Here is a 21764-nt window from a genome sequence, read left to right as displayed (position 1 = left end):
TACGATGAATAGAATTCTTAATTTTAAATCGAAGTTTATAAATCAGACTCTCTTTTTAACTCAGTTAAACAAAAATTAAGCAAACCAGTCTAGATTAAGGATGTACAGTAATCTCCCTTCCACGCAGTCTAGCTATGTGTTCACTAATATAAACACATTTGTAACTATTAACTAGCTACTTCAGTGTTTATAGGTCTGCCACATATGTTTTAACGACAAAGTAGAAGAGTGAATGAATATCACTAATTCCTCATATTTCTCATAAACATGAAAAATCTAGTGTACTTCACCATACCAGTGAAGACTTGTTAGACCTTGTAAAGGCAGCCTTGAGGCATGGGAAATCCCATATCTGAATACCAATGTGATGCATCAATAAAAAACGTTGAATTCAGCCATTACCTTCTGATAATGGAGAATTGACTGTATAATTTAATTTAGGAGAGCCTGCAAAAAGAAACTGTAACAGCCAGGAAATATCTTCATTCTCCCTGCCTTGTAATATGGGTAGGTCTGTGTAGAGTTAGGTGGAAAAAAGAACAATTTTTCTTCTAAGTTTGAGTATTGCACAGCAAAAGCACAAGAGGCAACAGACACAAGTTGCTGTAATGGACATTCTGGATAGATAGAAGAAAAGAAATTCATCTCAATGAGTGTGGTCAAACACTGCACCATGTTGCCCGGGGAGGCTGTAGGATCTCCGTCCTTGGAGATCAGAACGTGACTGCACAGAGCGTCAGTAACCTGACCTAACTTTGATGTTTGCCCTGCTTTGAGCAAGGTGTTGGACCAGATGACCTCCAGAGGTCCCTTTACTCTCAATTATTCTATGATTATATGATAGATACCAAAGTCCTTTTGATGCACTAATTGACAAGGTTTTTTATATTACCAAGAGGTGGCAACATGTTTTAATTCACACGCACATATACACACATATGCTGGAAGCAGGCAGGGTGAGTTCTAAAGGCAGGACAAACATTATACAGGCTTTAAAGATCTATATGTAATTTCACAACTTCAGAGAGCAGCCTCCTGCTCTGTGTCTCAAAGATGAATTCTGAGGTCTGTAAGTCTGCCTGTTCCCTTAGAGGTCGGACCAGATCTTTGCAAATTGGCTCACAGACTGAGTTGTATAAGTACAAGTGAAACTGGAAGTAACTTGTCCAAAACACCATTTTCAGGCTTTCTACTTGCATTAATCTGGAGCTTTTTTTTTTTCCTGGAAAGAATATACTACCTCTGAATAGACTAGGTAGTATTGTGTTCCTCTAAGAGGTCACTAAAATTAGGCCAGTTCTTAAGTTATTAACAGCAGGTCATGTTTTCAAGTTATTTCTTTCACGATATTGTTCACAAATTCATTTTGAGATTTTTTTTCTTATCCTTTACAAAATTACTCATTTTGATACCAAAACTATTTAAAAATTGTATATATTCAAGTTTCTGTGACAATATTACAGTAAATATACTGGTGCATGTATGTTCCTCCTTAGCATGCATAGTCATGCTAGCTTGTTTGCTGTAAACAGTAACAGCATGTTGTACCTTCACACTGGGAAAAGGAAAAAAGCATTTTCAACAGCAGCCTGAGCAGGATTGTAAACAACATAACAAGCTGCAGAAAGTGATGCTCTTTTGCTGAACAAAGACCTCTAAAGACAGATAAGCAAAGTAAGGTACCTGGGTACCAATATGGCTAGGGCAGATAGGGACTGAATCTGAATTCCTCTGCTATGGGACTATGCATCCCCTGTGAGATGCAAAGCATGCCTCTCACAGACTGAAAGCCATTCTGATTAAGATCAGACATTGTAACTTACTCTCATTACATAGGGAAATTAGATCTCCAAATCCAAGGTTCAAGTGACCAAGGCAAAACTTCCTTCTTTTCATCACCTTCCTTTCATATTGCCTCTAAACAGTTTGAAAGTGTGAGCTAGTGGAAACTCAGTGTTCAGAGACAAAGAGACTAAAAAAACCTCAATGAGCAGATGACAAGGCAACAGGTAAATTCAGGATATTCGGATTGCCAACAGTGTTGATATCAAGAATGATTTCTCAATTGTGATCTTTTGTATCACTGAAACTTGGATGTTTTTGTTTTACTTCTCTACCTGTCTAAATTTTGGTATTTTTTCAGTATTTGGTGATTTGCACATTTTCAGAATGGAATTATGGGAAGTATTCCCTCTCATAGTTCAACTTCACATGTTGTTTAGGGTCATAGCTAAGCAGAAGAAGTGCTGTTGGTTTTTGTGGGGAATGATGGTAGCCCTTATGGTGGTAACATTGAACTCTCAACTATGTTTTCCTGAAAGCACGCTTCAGTAAGTCTCTATGCCAACAGAGCTCTGGGATAATCAAACCTTCACTCGCTCTCCAAATAAACCATATTTGCAGACCTTTGAGCTTTATGTGGTGATGGACACAATCCAAAAGAAAAACTGCTCCAAACACCTCAGACGTTTTGGGAGACAAGTTCAAAACTCGCACCCTAATATGGGCTCACCTTTAACAACTTTATTTACGGAAGTAAAATTCTCTCTGATCAAGAGCATGGTCCTGAAACCTATAATGGGATATGATTTGTGTGTTTGATTTCATCTGGGGTTTTAAGACTGTTGGTTCTTATTTCTTCATGTGCTATTAATTTGTGTTCCCTGACAGAATAAGCACAAGATTCATTTACATGAATAACCCCTAAGTGTTGAAAAGCCCCAATACTGTAACAGAATACCTCATTTCTATTTATTTTTTGTGGCAGTGTTTTTTTCCCCACAGGTTACTAACTGCTTTTGTCCTAACATTACACCAGTGTAAAACTTGGGAGCTGATTTAAATCTTTCCTTTAACAAAAAAGAAAAATGGTAGCTGTAGTGGCAGGCATGAACCCAACAGGCAATGCAACGGCGGGGTTCGCTCCCACATCAGCTCTTGCTATCGCGATACACATGGTCCAGGTGACAGAAGCAGCTACACAGCCCTGTTGGCAACAAGATGGCTGTGGGGAAACATCTCTGGTGCCGCCTGCATGTGACAGCTCTTTGCCTCTTACGTAGATAAGCCATAGGGTAAATGTTATCCTGTGAGCTGCTCAAATTCCTGAAGTTTTTCCATCCTTTTACCATTGATCACTTTTTCCAGTATCATTTGCTAATATGCTTAGTTATTGTAAAATTCAGTAAAAGTATGGTATATGTGGAATGGATCCTTGAGCAGAGAATATATTACAGAACTGCTTATACTATTGTTGCTCACCTGAAGCCAAAAAACCATGAGTCAGACCCAAAAGTCACAAAATCTTGCCATTTTTACTTGCAGGTAGGATGGCATAACACCGCTGATTTTCTGTGTAGTTTGCACAGTGTGCAGCTCGCTCTTCTGTGCCAGGGCCCCTCTGCTTGGGCTGGGAGCTGAGCAGCTTGGGCTCAATTGCTCTCCCAAGAACCTGCCTCTCCTCAGCTTTCCTGTACTGCTTTCTCCTGTTCCTTGGGGAGGTGTTTAATGCCTGCACCCAGACATGCTCGCTGGTGGATGGCAGCCTAGTGCTTTGACTCTGTTGTGGGAACACACTTTCAGCCCAGCTTGGTGTTGCCTAAGTTGCTCCATGCCCTTTTTAAGTTGTTCAGGTGCTGGCTCTACCTTTGTAGAAAAGAATATCGTGGCAATCCACCATCGCTAGCCCTCTTCCTCTGTTTTGTGCCTGTCCTTCATCCTTTGGCAGTCTTTACTGCTGCCTCTCTGTGCTGCTTGGAGGGCAGGCATTCCCCACTGAGCCATTCTGCATTCTGCAGCTGCACACCGTCACCACGAACTGACCTGCTCCAGGCTCAGACACACCATGTACCTGGAGATACCTCTTGCCGCTGTGAACAGAAGGTAGCTCAGCTCCCAGAACTGGAATACAACACACCACCAGTATGTACATCCTGTTGTATGAAGGCAAGAACCATCCTCTGGCCTTTTCCCAACTAACAGCTTCCTTTGTTGTTGGTTTTTTTTTGTTTCTTTTTCTTTTTTTTTTTGGCTGTTGAGATGGAAACAGTATTGTCTTCATATGTTAAACTGTTCCCATTGTACTCTGAGCTGGATATTCAATGCACTTGGCTTAGCTCAAGCCTATAGCTTTTACATCCCTAGCTTTATATTCATCTTGTTTTGTCAGTTCTTGTGCTTTCCATCATTAGTTGGCATTTTTCAAAGTCCTGCCTCATATACCCAGCCCACTTTCGCAGGGAGTGGAGTGAACTCTCTGTGAGAGCTGCAGACTGACCCGCTGGACCCAGCTCTTGTGTATCGCTCGGAGTCCTCCTGGGAAAGGTGATGGTCCAAGAGCATGTGGACAGACCCATGTTTGTCACACCCAGCCTCTGCTTACACCCCGGTCCGAGAGTGCTGCTCAGTCTGCTGCTGGTAGTTACTCGTGTGGGCTGACTTTGTCCTTGGCTCACAGTACTGGAGGCTTGGGTAGGATGTGCTGCAGTGCCTCGCAAGTGCTTTTTTCATGATGCTCTGCAACGGCTTCTGATCAAACTGCAAATGCACCTTGTACCCAAAAGTAACTGCTGGAGTTACAGCACGCTGGCCTAATTTGAGAACGAGATGGGAGCCATGGACGGGCCAGTGACAGATCTGGGGATTCAGGAGAGGAAAGCCTCTCTGATCTGGACTTTCGTAATTGTGAACTAGTCCTTCAGTCAGGCCCTGGGGCGGAGAGCATGGAAAGCTGCCCAAAGACAGATGTACAAAATAAAGTCAGAGAGAAAAAGGGCCCATCTAGAGCCAAAGGGCAGAAAGAGATCAAAAATAAAACACAAAAAGGAAAATACAAAGAGGAGGAAAAAGAGCCAATGCAACAAAATTAGGGAAATTTAGAGTAGATTTATTGTAAAGAGGGGGAAAAAGGGAAGCTGAAAGCTAGAAAATTATCCAGTAGGTTAATAAAGAGCAGGTAGGTGCACATTCTCAGGTTCTAATTGTCCCTTCAGTTAAACTTTTATGCCTTTCTTTAGAGTTAAGAGAAGGAAGATGGACTTGTCAGCACACAACGAGCTACTATCACAGAATCACAGAATCACAGAATGTTAGGGATTGGAAGGGACCTCGAAAGATCATCTAGTCCAATCCCCCTGCCGGAGCAGGATTGCCTAGACCATATCACACAGGAACGCATCCAGGCGGGTTTTGAATGTCTCCAGAAAAGGAGACTCCACAACCTCTCTGGGCAGCCTGTTCCAGTGTTCAGTCACCCTCACCGTAAAGAAGTTTTTCCTCATATTTATGCGGAACCTCCTGTGTTCCAGCTTGCACCCATTGCCCCTTGTCCTGTCAAGGGATGTCACTGAGAAGAGCCTGGCTCCATCCTCATGACACTTGCCCTTTACATATTTATAAACATTAATGAGGTCACCCCTCAGTCTCCTCTTCTCTAAGCTAAAGAGACCCAGCTCCCTCAGCCTCTCCTCATAAGGGAGATGTTTCACTCCCTTAATCATCTTTGTGGCTCTGTGCTGGACTCTCTCTAGCAGTTCCCTGTCCTTCTTGAACTGAGGGGCCCAGAACTGGACACAATATTCCAGATGCGGCCTCACCAGGGCAGAGTAGAGGGGGAGGAGAACCTCTCTCGACCTGCTAACCACACCCCTTCTAATACACCCCAGGATGCCATTGGCCTTCTTGGCCACAAGGGCACACTGCTGGCTCATGGTCATCCTGCTGTCCACTAGGACCCCCAGGTCCCTTTCCCCTACGCTGCTCTCCAACAGGTCTGCCCCCAACTTGTACTCATACCTGGGGTTGTTCTTGCCCAGATGCAGGACTCTACACTCGCCCTTGTTATATTTCATTAAATTTCTCCCTGCCCAACTCTCCAGCCTGTCCAGGTCCCTCTGAATGGCTGCGCAGCCTTCTGGTGTGTCAGCCACTCCTCCCAGTTTGGTGTCATCAGCGAACTTGCTGACAGTGCACTCTATTCCCTCATCCAAGTCATTAATGAATATATTGAATAGAACTGGTCCCAGTACCGACCCTTGAGGGACTCCGCTAGACACAGGCCTCCAACTGGACTCTGTCCCATTGACCACCACTCTCTGGCTTCTTTCCTTCAGCCAGTTCACAATCCACCTCACTACCCGATCATCCAGACCACACTTCCTCAGTTTAGCTGCGAAGATGCTGTGGGAGACCGTGTCAAACGCTTTACTGAAATCAAGATAGACCACATCCACAGCTTTACCATCATCTATCCACCGGGTTATGTCCTCATAAAAGGCTATCAAGTTGGTTAAGCATGACTTCCCCTTGGTAAAGCCATGCTGAGTGCCCCTAATGATCCCCCTATCCTTGATGTGCCTAGAGACAGCACCAAGAACAAGTTGTTCCATCACCTTTCCAGGGATGGAGGTGAGGCTGACCGGTCTATAGTTACCCAGGTCCTCCTTCTTGCCCTTTTTGAAGACTGGAGTGACATTCGCTTTCCTCCAGTCCTCAGGCACCTCTCCCGTTGCCCACGACTTAGCAAAGATGATGGAGAGTGGCCTAGCAATGACTTCCACCAGCTCCCTCAGCACCCGCGGGTGCATCCCATCAGGGCCCATGGATTTATGGACGTCCAGATTGCTTAATTGGTCCCTGACCCAGCCCTCATCAACCAAGACAGATTCCTCCTCTATCCTGACTTCTTCTGGGGCCTCAGGGGTCCGGGGCTCCTCAGGACAGCCTCCACCAGCAGTATAGACAGAGGCAAAGAAGGCATTCAGTAACTCCGCCTTCTTTTTATCCTCTGTCTCCAGGGCCCCCACCTCATTCATCAGTGGGCCTACATTGCCTCTAGTGTTGGCTTTACCTGCAATGTATTTGAAGAAGCCCTTTCTGTTGTCCTTGACCTCTCTTGCAAGGTTTAATTCCAAGGAGGCCTTAGCTTTCCTAGTTGCCTCCCTACATCCTCTGACAACAGACTTATATTCCTCCCAAGTGGCCAGCCCCTCCTTCCATCATCTGTACACTCTCTTCTTCCACTTGAGTTTGCCCAGCAGTTCCCTGTTTAACCATGCAGGTCTCCTGGTACCCTTCCTTGACTTCCTGCCTGTTGGGATGCTTTGATCTTGAGCTCGGAAGAAGCAGTCCTTGAATGCTAACCAACTATCTTGAGCCCCCTTACCTTCTAGTACCCTGTCCCATGGGATTTCCCTTAGCAATTGCTTGAAAAGGCCAAAGTTGGCCCTCCTGAAGTCCAGGGTTGTGATTCTGCTAGCTATTCTGTTCCTGCCACATGAGATCCTGAACTCTACCATCTCATGGTCACTACAACCAAGGCTGCCCTCAACCTTCACCTCTTCAACCAGACCCTCCTTGTTAGTGAGGATAAGATCCAGTAGCGCTCCTCTCCTAGTTGGCTCATCCACCATTTGCATCAGAAAGTTATCATCAATGCACTGGAGGAACCTCCTGGACTGAGGGTGGCTGGCTGAGTAGGCCTTCCAACAAATATCAGGGTAGTTGAAATCCCCCATGACAACCAGGCCCTGTAATTGCGAGACTGCTCTCAGCTGCCTGTAGAAGGCCTCATCACCCTCCTCATCCTGATCCGGTGGCCTGTAATAGACACCCACAACAGTATCACCCCTGCCAGCCTGCCCCTTAATTCGCACCCACAAACTCTCAACTCGCTCCTGATCCGCCCCTGGGCAGAACTCAATACATTCTAGCTGCTCACTCACATAAAGAGCAACTCCACCACCTCTCCTTAGCGGCCTGTCTTTCCTGAAGAGGACATAGCCATCCATGACCACATTCCAGTCATGCGAGGTGTCTCACCAAGTCTCTGTAATTGCCACTAGATCATAGCCCCCCGACTGAACACGGATTTCCAACTCCTCCTGTTTACTATTTTAGGTCACAGTGACTATCTTAGATCTTGCAGCCCTAGGGATAATATTTTCTGTATTACTTGTGGGCTATCTCTACAGCACTCAGTTCTGATGTAGCCCAGCCATGCCACAGCATGCATAAACTTTTATAACTCCTATATGAAAAGGAAGGATTGAAACCTTGGCCTTTCTAACGTCAATGAAAAGCCTCTATTTCACTTCAGTGAATTCAGGATTTCATATCAAACATGGAGTTTGTTCAATACTGAGAGCTCTGCAAACTTCAGGTCATCACCAAAGCCAAATCTTGGGACTTCAGGTGTTTTTTCCCTAGAAACTAATGTAAGTTGGCAGGAGTTTCTCTCATTCCTCGTAAGTGGAGAGGCTGTCCCAGGGTTAGTATAAAATAAGCTGCAATTCTTCTTGCTTTGAAGAAGAATTGCTCTGTGCGGTGTAGCAGGGGCAGGTTTCACAAAGGTGATTAGAAAACAAGCATTTGCACACAGGACTTGCAATGAGGACATTATCTGCTCTAATCCGAGAATTCTCTCTTTTTTCCTTGCTTGGGGTGCACAGTGCTTTACAGGCAAATTCATGTGCTCTGAATCACTTACATTCAAATTAGATTGACAACATAATGAAAGCTCAATAATGTTATATTTGGAAGTTGTTGATAGAAATCATCCCCAGCTCGTATCTTGAGAGGATAGTAGGATGAGTGGTTATCTATGCCTCTGCTGCTCTGCTTCTTCTTTCACAGTCATTTTCTTTTCTCATCCTGCCCAGCACTCTTCAAAAATAGCCTCTTTGAGATATGAAATTTATCTTTATTCTTCTAAAAAAATATCCTCCTAACTTTCTGGATGGACTCTTATAACGCTCCGATTATATTTTAGAGTTGGTGTACTCAAATCCTCACTGATTTCCAGGATGGGTCTTAAATCACACATTATATACCCTTATCCCCCAAAACTCTGCTTTGGATTTACAGTTCCAGTTAAAGTTACATCTGTGAAGGAAGATGACATCTTGCTGCTCCCTATCCTTTGAAAATACCAAATCGATTTTAGGGCTTAACTTATTGTTATAGTTTATCCTGAACCTTCTGAATCAGTTCATTGAATTTTAGCTGTAGCTATATAAAATTCCATACAGTGAAATTGTTTGGCCATGCTGGGAATGGCTATGCCATGATCCATCAATGCCAGTAACTGTCAGCAATAAAGAAATCGTCATTTATTCTCCATTCATTTCAGTGAATTTCTAAAACTGCTATTGAACACTAAGAGTATATTTTACTAGGTTTTAATTTTTTTCTTCTTCTTTTAAGGAGCACTTCAATGATATTTACCTGAAATGCACTTCACTGTTGAGTTGCTTCAGTAGCTGTCAAAAAGAGACACTGGGAAGACCCAATGAAATACAGACTTGTAAGACTGACTGTAGTAGTAAGCAAGATAATGGAAACATTTATAAGGGAGAAGATTACAATTCAGTTAGAGATTTGATTTAGTAAAGGGAAAGCTGCATGGTTCTGTTAAAAGAAGATCATGTATGACAAATGTATTAGGGTCATTTCAATGCATTGCTGAATTGATAAAGATGAAATCGTTGACATAATTCATCCGGATTTCAGGAAAGTATTTGTCACAGACTGTACAGGAGATTGATTTACAAGGTCAGAAAGCTGAGCATAGGGGACAACTCTTGAAATGGAATACACATTGGTTTAGGCACACGAAACAGATGGTGTCAGTAAAATGAAACAATTCAGGGTGCAATGAGGTACGAATATGCCTGAACACAAATACTGAACACCACATGATTCAGGTCCCAAATCATTTGTTGCGCTAGGAATGTGGACATGGGCAGGTCTTCACTGCTTTGGAATGAAAAGATGTGCAAACCTCCCTGGGGTGATTGATTGAAAACAACCATGAAAATGCAAATCATCGTGGAGAAACCCATGCAGTAAATGCACTTCTAAAGTCCTCTATGGACAGCAGAAAAATGCCTAAAATTCACAGGTGATTAACCACTTCTACCTGCTTTTTAACACCATCTGTGCACCTTGTTAAATACCAAATTGAAACAGATACATTTTCCTGGTGTGTCAGAATCTGCCCAACCACTAAAGTTGAGAAAAATGACGTTGTGCTGTTAGTGAAACCCATGAACAGTGCAGAATTGGAGGGCTAGTGAGTGCAGAGTGCACTCTCCATCAGCAAAATGTCCAAGGAAGGGCCTTAACCAGGCTTTGACTTCTTTGTTCTTACTCTGTGGATTTTTTCTCTTCATTTTAGGAATAGACTGAGAAACAGTCTAGAACTGAGCACAACTATGACTGAGCACAGCAAGTTCATAGGAGGGTCCTAAAAACTAGAAATGTTCCACCAACATCTCATTCTTTGCGTACACAAATTGGCTGCCACCCTACTCAAACATGGAAACAATAAGGGGCCACATTACTCAGTATGCTCTATTAGACTATCATGTTATTGCTTCTTTTAAAGCAGAAAGGCCAGACATATGAAAGTTTGGATGGGAATTAGGCTCCTTGTAACATTTAAAGTTCCACCATGGGTCTCTCCACATCTTCTAGCCCTGAAGTTGCTTAAGCAGTGTGATCATCTTGGACCCCACCTCCAGTGGTGAAAGCACCAGTTAATTTTATTTATTCCAGCCTTTAAATGTACGTATTTCTGTAAAGCAAAGATGCTTCTAAGTAACAAGTATCTTGATATAAAAGATGTCCAGATGGAGAAAACCCTTCCTGGAGGAAATATTTCTGGCAAAAACTATTCAGCTGAGGTCTGAGTGTCTTTGGCTCCTTATCTCTGGATACAGCTAACCACACCAAATTGCTAGTACACATCCTCAAAACTACCCCTTGTGCTCTGTTGGCAGGTTTCAGGAAACTCACTTGCAAAAGAAGGCAGATGTAAAACATGGCTAAAGAAAGTACCATAGGTAGGTATGGCATATACAAATTAATTGAAATCCATTTTCATTCATTTCAGTACCCTTGGCTTAAAATTGTGATTCAGAAGCTGTTTCATAATTTTTATTTGGCCCTACAAGCTGCCTCTGGAGGACAAGGCAAGGGCCAGGGAGGGTACCTACTTCAGCCTGTGATTTCTGCCCACTGCTGAATACAAGTCAGAGACCTCAGCCCTTGTCTTATCTAGCTTTTGGAGTTCTGCTTGGTACTGACTGTTTGGTGCCTCCACGATTTGTCAGAGTGAATATATAAACATACCATCCACATATGACCTCTCACTAGGACCAGGAGATTACATTTTAAATTGATTCAGTGACCAACAAGCATGAAGAAAAAAAACCTTTCTTGGTGAAAGGAAAGAGTGTATTTTAAAAATAAACAGTTAGGAACAAAGAATAAAAAGAAAAAGGTATGAAATTCAAAGGTACTTTCACTGGAATAATAATTTAATAGGATCATAATCTCATCAGTTAAATGTATAAGTCAAGTGAAATTCTGGAATAACCTTACAACTTTTACATAGTATCTACATCTTGTCCAGAGTAGTTTAAGGGGAGATGTATACTTGAGAAGAGCTCCTAAGCACCCTGGTGGTACTAGGTGTAAGAACAAGTTATACAACACTGAACAATAAGAAGTCACACCAGAAGCGAAGCAGGTGGTGTCACCAACACAAGAAAGCGGCAGGGGCAAAGAAAAGAGACGGTCACTGTAAAACAGCATCTACTCCAATGGCTCCTGTGATAATTACAGGGTTCAATTTCTTTCCATCTGATTCAAACCTGGAGCATAGAAACAGATCTCTTAATTTCTTCTGTTAGACCTGTTGCACTTTTATAATTAAGAATTTATGTGAAGCGAGGGAGGTTATATCCTTCCAGCTATGGTCTTATCTGGGATGGAGAAACCCAAGCTTCAGCTCCTTGATCCAACTGCTTTTACTAACTGGAGAAGCTTCTAGGGAGATAAAAGAATGCTCACCAAACTTCACTTAGAAAAGACTGAAGTTGAAGTCCAAAAAGTCTATATAATTTGAACATAAAACAGGCAAACTTTAGCTCAGTGCCTCTGTATGGTGCCATTGCCCATTCTAAGGCATGCAGTTGGGGTTTGATGAGAAATTTCCTCCTGAACCCAGAAAAATTGCGTGCCAAAGCTGATATATTTTGTTTTTTCCAGACATTTTCAAATGGAAAATTATTTTGCTGTGATATTCTCAACAAGTTCTGTTTCAATTTAATTTTGGTGCTCTCTGTCAGTGGGCTTTCTGTCATATTCCCTCTAAATTGACTAGAAAGCACGGGATCAGGCTGGCTGTCGTTTATGTTCCCCACCTCGTTCTTTGCTTACAGTCTGACGAGTATTGAACACATTCGTAAAGTGATGGTCTTCATGCTGAAGAGTCTGGTGTGATCACAGCAATAAATGTCTCCGCAATGGTCAGACAGCTTTCAGGGATTTGATATACACCACCAGTTGAAAAATGAACTTACAAGTCTGAAAAGCCACTCACATGTCAGATCTGATGACAGTACTAGGTCACTCTTCAATTTCATAGTAGCAGAAAGTAGTCTGAATTCCTCACCTGGATTTCTTAGTAAAATGAACTATTTGATATGTTTTTCTAGTGCACTCAGAGGAACATAAAATGCAGTGCACGTTTCCTTAGTACCTATCAGTTGTGCCTGTCTGAGGCACTTGACAAAATATTTTCTCTGATCTTATACTGCATTTTTAGTTACATCAATAGCAAGAAATTTTAAGGGAAATAATAATAATGCAGAAGGAGGGCAGTGAGAGACTTTCCAGTCTCTCTTGAGAGACTGTCTTGACAGGAGGAGTTTGATGCCTCTGGGAAAACGGAATTCATTTACACTAACTCTACATTCAGTTGTAATGACAAGGCCTTAAAACAGTCTCTGAGATTTTGTACTTTTTTTCTTTACTGCTATCTTCTAGTACCTACTGAGTTGTCCTTATTCCTAGGGTGAGGGGAAGAAGAGCTGTGAATTCTGCTGGTGAACATAAAATAACTTATTCATAATCCCTACACAGTTACCTACTATCACTAGCAGAGACAACAGTGCCAAACTTTCCCAATACAGCCTAGATCAAAACAATTAATTTTACAGATGCTGTTGAAGAACTTAGAGCCTTTTTGTCTGAGTTGGATTTGAATTGCCCCCAGCATCTTCCAGAGCCTCATTCACAGCCTCGTGCTCCTGGGGGATTTCACTGAAGTCCATGCTTGGTGTCAGGCTAAGTATGTCCACGAAAGAGAGCGTTTGAACTGAACAGTTCTGTAAAATGGGTGTTTACTAGCAATATCTAAGGGCTGGTGACCTGCTCAAACACCTGTGCCCATCATCCTACCCATTTTTTCAGCATTTCAGCCATAGCAAGTTATGAAGCACCCAACCATCTGTTTTCCAATGAAACCTTCTGTATAGCCTGAGGCTGAAGATTTCTCTAGACAGAAGTATGCCTAAGAGTTAGATGCTGCAACGTCACAGGGCCTTGGAGAAACCAGCCTTTAAAATAAAATTGTTCAAAGTATATCAAGTTATACATAATACGTTACGCCTAGAAAATCTACACAACAGAACACTCTTGACTTTGGATTTTCAATAACTCAGAAAACCTCAGAGTTAGGCTAGTTCTCTTGCTTATATGTGTTTGTTCATTTTCAAAATCAGTCTGTTCTCAAACTTGCAGTCTCTCTTCTGCCCCACTGCCTTACAGCTTTCCCCTCAATTCTTTCCATGAGCATCCCACCCACAACCTGTACTCCTTCCTCTTGGCTGCTGCTTTGTGTCATTTTTCCCTTCCATCCTTCAGCCAGACCTCACCACCTAGCTCCTTCCCAGAGCTGGTTTGTGCAGATCACAGTCTGTTCCTGTCTCTTCCCCCCAAATTATCTTTTTTCCACTCTCTCTCTAGAGGAGAGAGCTATTCTACTCCGAACTCCAGTTCAAGTTGCATCAGCTAACAGTCATACAATAGCTTAAAAAAAAAGAAAATAAAGACTGTCTCCACTTTTCATGTTACATGCAGCACCTAATACTCAAAGGAATGCAATACAATGAAGGTCCAAAACTGTTGAAGAGGAAAAAAGAAACACCATCACTTTAAAGGTCTTTGTTTTTTGCCTAAGATGTGCCCTTCACGGATCTGACTGGGCACAAAAGGTTTCAACATAAACGAATAACTGCTAAACTGCTTCTATCTGCAGATCATATTGTCCTGCTGACAGATCATGCATGTGAAGTAGAAGAGCCAACACAGAATAGTGAAACCAGCAATGAAGCTCAGAAAATTGAGAAGGCGCAGCTGGAATATAAATGGACAAAAAGCATCCTCTAAAAAGGAATGGCAAAAGCAAAGGAAAGAAAACAAATAGGGGAACAGATAAATGCTAAAATTAATAGTACCCCCCATAAACATAGGATGCTTCCTCCAAAATGTGTGCGTGAGGGTTTGAGTGTGTATTCATCTATCATCAGATTAGCAAGAACATGAAATAGAATAATGCTGATATAAATTACCAAAAGTACTAAAATGGATGTTTTATCTATGATAGGTTATATCCTCATTCGGAGGTATTTAAACCCTGATTAAATGGAACCCTGAAACATCTGTGGAGGGTCAGATTGAATCATCCTTCAGGGGACAAGCACTACATGTTTTCATTACATTTCATTTATGTAGCCTGTCCAGATCTTAAGGATTTACACTGTTTTTTTAATCATATATTTCTTTAGAGTTGGACATGGATGTGATGATAATGTTAGTGCAGTAGACAAATGTTGACAAAAATAAGCAGCAAAATTTGAAGCAATCCATTCATTGGCTTATCTATGGATAAAAACATGGATTGTTTTCTTTCTTTATGTCTGACAAAGACACTGATTTCTGAAAGCTATGTTTTAAAACTGTTGATTAAATGTCCTACAAGTGAAAACTGTTGCTTAAATCTCCTACATATGTTTACCTGAGTAGTTGCATCAAAGAGCCACAGTAGCTCGGACCTGATTCTGAATGTGTGATTCGTCCAGGCAAAAAAAAAAAAAAAAAGGTTTTTTTGGAAAGTCTGGAGTCTTCCTAATGAAATGTAGAAAATGCTTAGAGAAGTGCAGGGTAATCTGGTGAAAAGACAGATGAACTCAAGATACCAAGGCAAAGATTGATCACAAAGCAGAACTGCAGAGAAAGGAGATGAAATACTAGAAGCAGATAAGTTTATCTAGTGAATGTATAAAGGGAGAAAGCAAAGAAGATAACAGATCTAGAGACAAAGACAACGGAATGGTAGCTGAAGACGAAAGTTGAGAGACGATTTTTCTCAGACTTTCAATGACAATACTGTATTTTTCTGATGTTGGCAAGGTGACGGTGCAAAAGCAGTTACTGCAGCAGGTAGGAGAAGAATCAAGACACCTTGTTAGTTTTGCAATTAAACCAGCAGATTGTTACTCTTGAAACCTGCAATTCTGCTTCCTGGTTATGTTTGAAACCAGTTTTCTTGGGCAAGGCAATTACTCCTCTCTTCAGTTTCCTATTTATAAACTAGGGCTGATAGTACTTACTTTCTATCATCTTGTTCTTGACTTGTTTGTCTGAGTTAAGGCAGGAGCCATATCTCAGTACATGTCTGCCTAAAGGCGAGCAGAGTCACCAGGTCCCAACGGGACCGTCACACAGGAGTGTCACAGTAACCACTGGTAAGTAAGGCAGAGAGGATCAGGAAAGCTGAAGAAGCTGCCAAAAGGCTTGATATCAGGCACTAAAAGTGATTACTTTAAAATACATATTTGAGTTCTTTTATTTCCTTTCTGATCCTATCAAACGTACTCAAGGCACATTTCAGCTTATTTTTTAATTATTCCCTTGAATCTTCCTTTTACTTCAAAAGAAAGTGATTATTCTCATCCAAGAGCTTGGGCTTTCTGAAAAACACCAGCTCTCGTCAGACTTTTGATAAAATCATAAGAGCTGGAAACATTGAGAGTTCCTTTTGTTTTAATAACCTCTCTTTCATGAATATTTACTTCTCATTTGAATAATTATCATCAATAAAAATGAAAACCTTATGTTTGTGGGGACAGCGAGCAGCTTTGGGATTAAAATGAGTGACATGCCTCAAAAATGAGGGCTGTTACAGGGTTATCTTTCTCACAAGCAGAGCTCTTTCTGCAAGAGCATTCTGAGTCTGGAGTACTAGAAGACCAAGAAAAACAGGGGAGATAGATAGATAAATTCTGCAAATGAGAAGCAGAACTGGGAAAAAGATTGTTTGGTTCATCTACACTAGCAGTTGTGCAGCTTTAACTATTAACAATACTATGGTGTCCTGGTTTGGCCTAAACCAGGCCGATTTTCCTTTCAGTGATTTTTACTTTCAGCTAAGTCTCCTCTAAGTAACTGCACTTTCTGAAACTAACTACATGTTTTTGCGGACAGTGTCTGCTTCCAGGACTGATAACGCTCAAAGTTTGTAGTTATCACTGAGGCACCGGTAGGGATGTTGTGCAGAAAGGCTCTTGCTGTACTTGTTCTTGAGAGAAACCAAGGTCACTGCTGAATTCCTCACTGCTTACGAGTGAAGAGCCGAAGGGGGGTCGCAGCTGCAGGGGGGAGCGGACAGGGCAGGTGACCCAAAATTGACCAACGAGGGTATTCCATCCCATACACGTCATTCTCAGTATAAAGCGGGGGGATCACGAGGGTCTCGCTCTCTTTCTGCTATGGCCGGTGTCCAAGGAGGACTCCGTCTGTTTTCCTGCTGCCCCCGATCCCGATCCGTGCGTTCCTGAATCCAGCTCTCGACCATCGCTAGGCCCAGCCTGGGCCTTCCCGGAGCCTGCCCTGCAGTGCCGGTGGTGACGTGGCTGACTTCAGGGGAGCTCAATCTTGGTTTTGTATATATATTTGTATATATTTGATTATTTCTATTATTATTATTATACTTTTTTTCATTATTATAGTTTATTAAAACTGTTTTAATTTTCCAACCCAGAAGTCTCTCTCCCTTTTCCCTTTCCCTTTCCCTTTGGGGGGAGGGGGGGGGATAACAGAGGGCATCTGCCGCAGGTTTAATAGCCAGCCCAGCTTTAAACCGTGACATATGGAAATGATGGAGTTTCTAATATCATTAGCAATTCTTTTGATCAGTGGGTTTAAATTATAGTTCTTGTTGATTTAATTTTCATTATTTGCTATTTGCCTGTGCAAACAAGATGCTGCTTTCAGCAATGGTTTGCTGAGAAGCCTGCAAGGACATGCAGGATTGTGATATATCACACACATGACAACATAAACCACAGAAAAATATGAACAAAGAGGAAAGACGAATACTATCTAGAACACTAAAGTTATACGATGCCTAGAGATGAGGAACAGCTAATTTCGGAGAAAATGGGCTATAATTTGGAGAAAATGTCTAACTTTGATTTATAATTTGCAGATAAAATGTATGAACTCTGTATTCATCAAACTAAAGTTCCATGCTAACGCTAGCTGCTCGCCTGGACTTTTTTTTTTGTATGGAGATAACCACAGGCGTTTATTAAATTTGATAGTCTTACATTCAAAGAGAGCTCCTGCTGGCTTTAGAGGTGGCCTGTGCTTCTTCCCATATAAGCCGTTAATTAAGCACCTGGAAGAGTGGCAAGACCGAGACATCACCTGTTCGAAGGGATGTGAAGTTGTCAAAGGAGGATCTCTCAGCCATTTTAAAGAACGGAAGGACACTGCCTAGATGCCAAACCACAAACAAATCTTAACAGTGGGGAAATTGTGGTAAGGAATGAGGCACGCATATTTTATTGTGTTGTCTTGCACTGTTTTGTTATTTAAAACAAAGAGTAATTGTGGGTTAAACCAGTTGAATACTCCACACAATTACACTGGGACTCTGCATAGAAAACTTAAGTCCTGGGAGCACTCGCTGTGTTAGGGGTACAATAACAAAGATTGCACGTGATGTGCCTCAAGGTAGACCTGGTCTGTGGGGATGTACCATGCAGTGGCTCTGGCCACAGGGCTATGGGTGGTATGGCTGCATCTGGGAGTGTGTGAGCACTGTGTGGGTACTGTGCTTGGGTTTCAGTGCTGGTGGAGAAGAGTCTGCACTAGCAGGGAGAAAAGAAGCCAGATCAAGTCCTGGGTCATTACATTATTTACTCCTCCGTGAACTGAGTTACAATAGAGATCTGCCCAAAGTAGGCTGTATTCCAGTATCGCGTTTTGAGAAAATGGTTTTCTACCTCTTTGTCCTCCTGCTGTGTCTTACTTTACACATAAAATGCGAGTGTCTACCTAATTCATGTGAGTTTTGTTACATACAAATAATATCTATGGTGGGTGGAAAATTGGACATGAGCTGGAAAAATTGGATGTGAGCCAGAAAGCCCACCGTACCCTGGGCTGCATTAAAAGAAGCATGGCCAGCAGGTTGAGGGAGGTGATTCTCCCCCTCTACTCCACTCTCATGAGACCTCACCAGGAGTACCGTGCTTAGCTCTGGGGCCCCTAACACAAGAAAGACATGGACCTGCTTGAGTGGGTCCAGAGGAGAGCCATGAAAATGATCAGGGGGATGGAACACCTCTCCTGTGAAGACAGGCTGAGAGAGTTGGGGTTGTTCAGAAGAGAAGGCTCCGGGGAGACCTTGTTGCAGCCTTTCAATGTATAAAGTGAGCTTACAAGAAAGACTGAGAGAGACTTTTTTACCAAGGCCCATGGTGACAGGACAAGGGGCAACAGTTTTAAACAGGCAGAGGGTAGATTTAGATAGGACCTAAGGAAGAACTTTTTTACTATGAGAATGGTGAGACACTGGAACAGGTTGCTCCCAGAAGTTGTGGATACCCCATTACTGAAAATGTTCAAGGCCAGGTTGGATGGGGCTCTGAGCAACCTGGTCTAGTGGAAGATATCCCTGCCCACAGCAGGCAGCTTGGACTAGATGATCTTTAAAGGTCCCTTCCAACCCAAACCATTCTGGGATTCTGTATTAAAGTCTCTACCGCAGTAGAGTATCCTGATGCCCGTCCCCTCATTGACCACTCTAAGGGCATGTCTAGCAGTTCAGTGCCCGGGAGGGCAGCTGAGCCCCACTGTTACTTCGGAGGAACTGTTACTCAGGAGAGGAGGACCCTTCTCTGGGCAATCCGTCCCAGCCACTTCTGCATAGCCCCAGGCGGGCGTCTGCCCTGTGACCCACGCTCTCTCCTGCGGACCGGCCCTCCTGCCCGGGCACCGCCGTCCTGTTCGACTCTGCCGGGGTATTTCGCCGTGTGGAGGCGGCCCGGGTGCCGGCGGCGCTCCGCGACCAGGGCCGCGCTAGGCCGCGGGCGGTGAGGCGCCACCACAGCCCCGACTCCAACAGGGCTGGGACCAGGACCGACTGGGCGGCCCCGGCCGGCCGGCAAGAGGCGGCCGCAGGCCCCGCCTCCCCCCGCAGGCTTCTAGGCGGAAGGCTGGTGCGGGCGGAGCCGCTCCCCGCCGCGGCCCGCCGGAGCCATGAGCTCCCATCGCAGCGAGAGCGACTGGCAGGGGCTGGTGAGCGAGGTGAGGCGGCGGGGCAGGGGCAGCCGCAGCCGCAGCCGCGGGCCCGCGTGCCCTGCCTGCCGCGGCGCGGCCTGGGCACCGGGCACCGGCCCTTATGCGGCCGCCGGCGGAGACGGGCGGGCGGGCCGGCTGGCCACGGCCGGCTGTTGCCCCGCTCCTCGGGGGAGTTGTGCGGGGCGAGGGGCACAGCCGGCAGGAGGGGACCCCGGCCAGGCCCGGGGCCGAGAGGGACCCTTACCCCGGCGGCGGGGGCATCAGCAGGTGAAGCCGACGGGGCGGGGGGCACTGAACTGTAGCCTGGCAAGGCTGAGCTGTACGGCCACGTCGCCGTGTGGCACAGCCCTGCCGCCAGCCGCCCTCACGCCGCCGGCCCCGGCCCCCTGCACGGCTGCTGAGCAGCGGGGACGAGTGTCTGCGAACCTCTCGCCTGTACTCACTGCCTTGCGGCTGCCACAAAACAGGGTTTTAGGCGCTGAGCCTGCTGCGGGTTTGAAATCGCCGGGGATTCACCTGTGGTTACGGCCCGTGTGGCTGAGGCCGCGGGCCTCGCACCGCAGCGGGCCCGGAGGGCGGCCCGGCAGCAGCGCAGCCCCGCTGCCGCAGCAGCCAGCGGCGGGGACGGCTCTGCTCCTCCGAGTACGTTCCTCTGGCGTGTGCTTTGTTTTCTTCCTTCGCTTAAATCACAGATGAAAGGGTTTTGAGACCTATGGTGTCATGTATAAAATGGGAGAAACATCTGTAATAGCGCAGTGGCCATGAGCTTCAACAGGTGGAGGATTTTCAGACTACTAAAGTAGAAAATTTTGTTATCTACTACGTCCACATTAAAAGATCCACAATGTTTACAAGTACATATTTTCATGTAGAACAAGTTGCCAAACTCAAAACAACTTGAGATCAATGTAATTTAAAGTAATACTATAAAAGTAAAGTCTGTTTAATAGGCAGAACCATGAAGTTTGAAGTAGGTTGGCATGCTGATTTTTACATTGCATTTTGCATTGCATTAATTTTGCATAACTATAAAAATAGTATTTTTATGTTTATAGCTAGCAAACAGAACTTCTGTGCAAATGGCATGGGCCTAGATCAGCCTGAGTCTACTGTCCTAGAGTACAATGCACACAGGTGGATTCCTCTGATTTCAGGAGGGCTTTGCCTCTGTTGCATTATGTGAGCATGGCTTAAGGCCCTGACCTGTCAACAAGATGCATGAGTTCAGGGTCCTGAGCCTGTCACTTCTCCCAGTGATTTCAGTGGGGGTTTATGTGGGCCCAGATCTGTGCTAGGGCAGGACGTCAAGAATTGGAGTCTATCTATGCACACAGTGCTTGCAAACACACAAAATAATCCAGAAGAAAGTGAAAAGTGTACTTTTAATAGTACCTTGATCGTGTAGTGTTGCATCTGACATCCACTTCCCAAATGGGGTTTTACTTGGGGGCAGGGGTGGTGTCACATGGCAGGGAAGGGTGAGAGAGACAGTTCATGAGGCGTGTTCAAAGGAAATGTCCCTATTCTTGACTTTAAAAAGTAATTTAGAATTACTTTGGAACTTTTTTACTTCTTATATGATTTAACCTAAAAACTCAATCCTGAAACCGAACACTTATTTCTGGTTTAGGGGCTTCTTGACTGTAGCGAAGTTTAATGACTCTGCTAAGCGACATTCTTGCAAATACTTAGGCATACATATAATTTCTTTTTTTTTCAGGAACAGTTAGAGGCCTAGTGATTTATATTCCATTTTTCCTTCCTTTCTCTTTGTTCCCACAGCAGGCTTACAGCCTGTTTTTCTGCATGAAGTCTGTAGCACATGCTGTCAGGCTATAGACTTGTCTCTTTTGCCTTCCTCTTTCTTTGATTGTTGTGATTAACTTCATGCAATTTACCCGTTAACTCCAACATCCTAATGGTCTGTGAGAAAGTGGCTCTAACTTCAGAAGTAACTTGTAGTAAGTTTTTCCAGTTTACTGAATCCCTCAGTGGCACAGAGCTGCTCCAGGCCTCTTAGTTTAAATGCTAGGTAATTTAAGGTTTGTTCCCTATGCATTTCGTAAACATTTTGAAGTGCTTTCAAAATATAAGATAACACAGGCAGGAAAAGACATAGTAGCTCTAAACAAACACTCTCACCTTGCTGATGCTGGACAGTTAAAGCATAGAATGGGATTCAAAATCTTGGTATAAAAGACCAGAAGGTGGTGGGTTCAGATCCATGGTCACGTTCTTTTTAATTTCCACAAGCTCAGTCCTCCAAATTTGAAAGCCAGGAGTAATTGAAATACTTGTCAAAGCAAATGTAATATATTCAAAAGTCT

The 21764-nt window shown here is 43.8% G+C and overlaps 1 protein-coding gene across 4 annotated transcripts in view; it reads left to right on the top strand.

Annotated features, from left to right (window-relative positions):
• The first annotated feature begins 19341 nt into the window (after nucleotides 1–19341).
• The window catches only part of CCDC149 (coiled-coil domain containing 149), a 65165-nt gene continuing 62742 nt past the window's right edge, over nucleotides 19342–21764 (top strand). For all 4 annotated transcript variants that reach the window (XM_068404017.1, XM_068404016.1, XM_068404015.1 and 1 more), the window contains exon 1: nucleotides 19342–19443. In XM_068404017.1, coding sequence (XP_068260118.1) covers nucleotides 19396–19443 — 48 coding nt within the window. In that variant the 5' untranslated portion in view covers nucleotides 19342–19395. The remainder of the gene's footprint in view (nucleotides 19444–21764) is intronic.

Source organism: Nyctibius grandis, chromosome 6, assembly GCF_013368605.1.
Source record: "Nyctibius grandis isolate bNycGra1 chromosome 6, bNycGra1.pri, whole genome shotgun sequence".
Lineage (NCBI taxonomy): Eukaryota > Metazoa > Chordata > Aves > Nyctibiiformes > Nyctibiidae > Nyctibius > Nyctibius grandis.
This window is presented reverse-complemented; position numbering and strand designations above follow the sequence as displayed.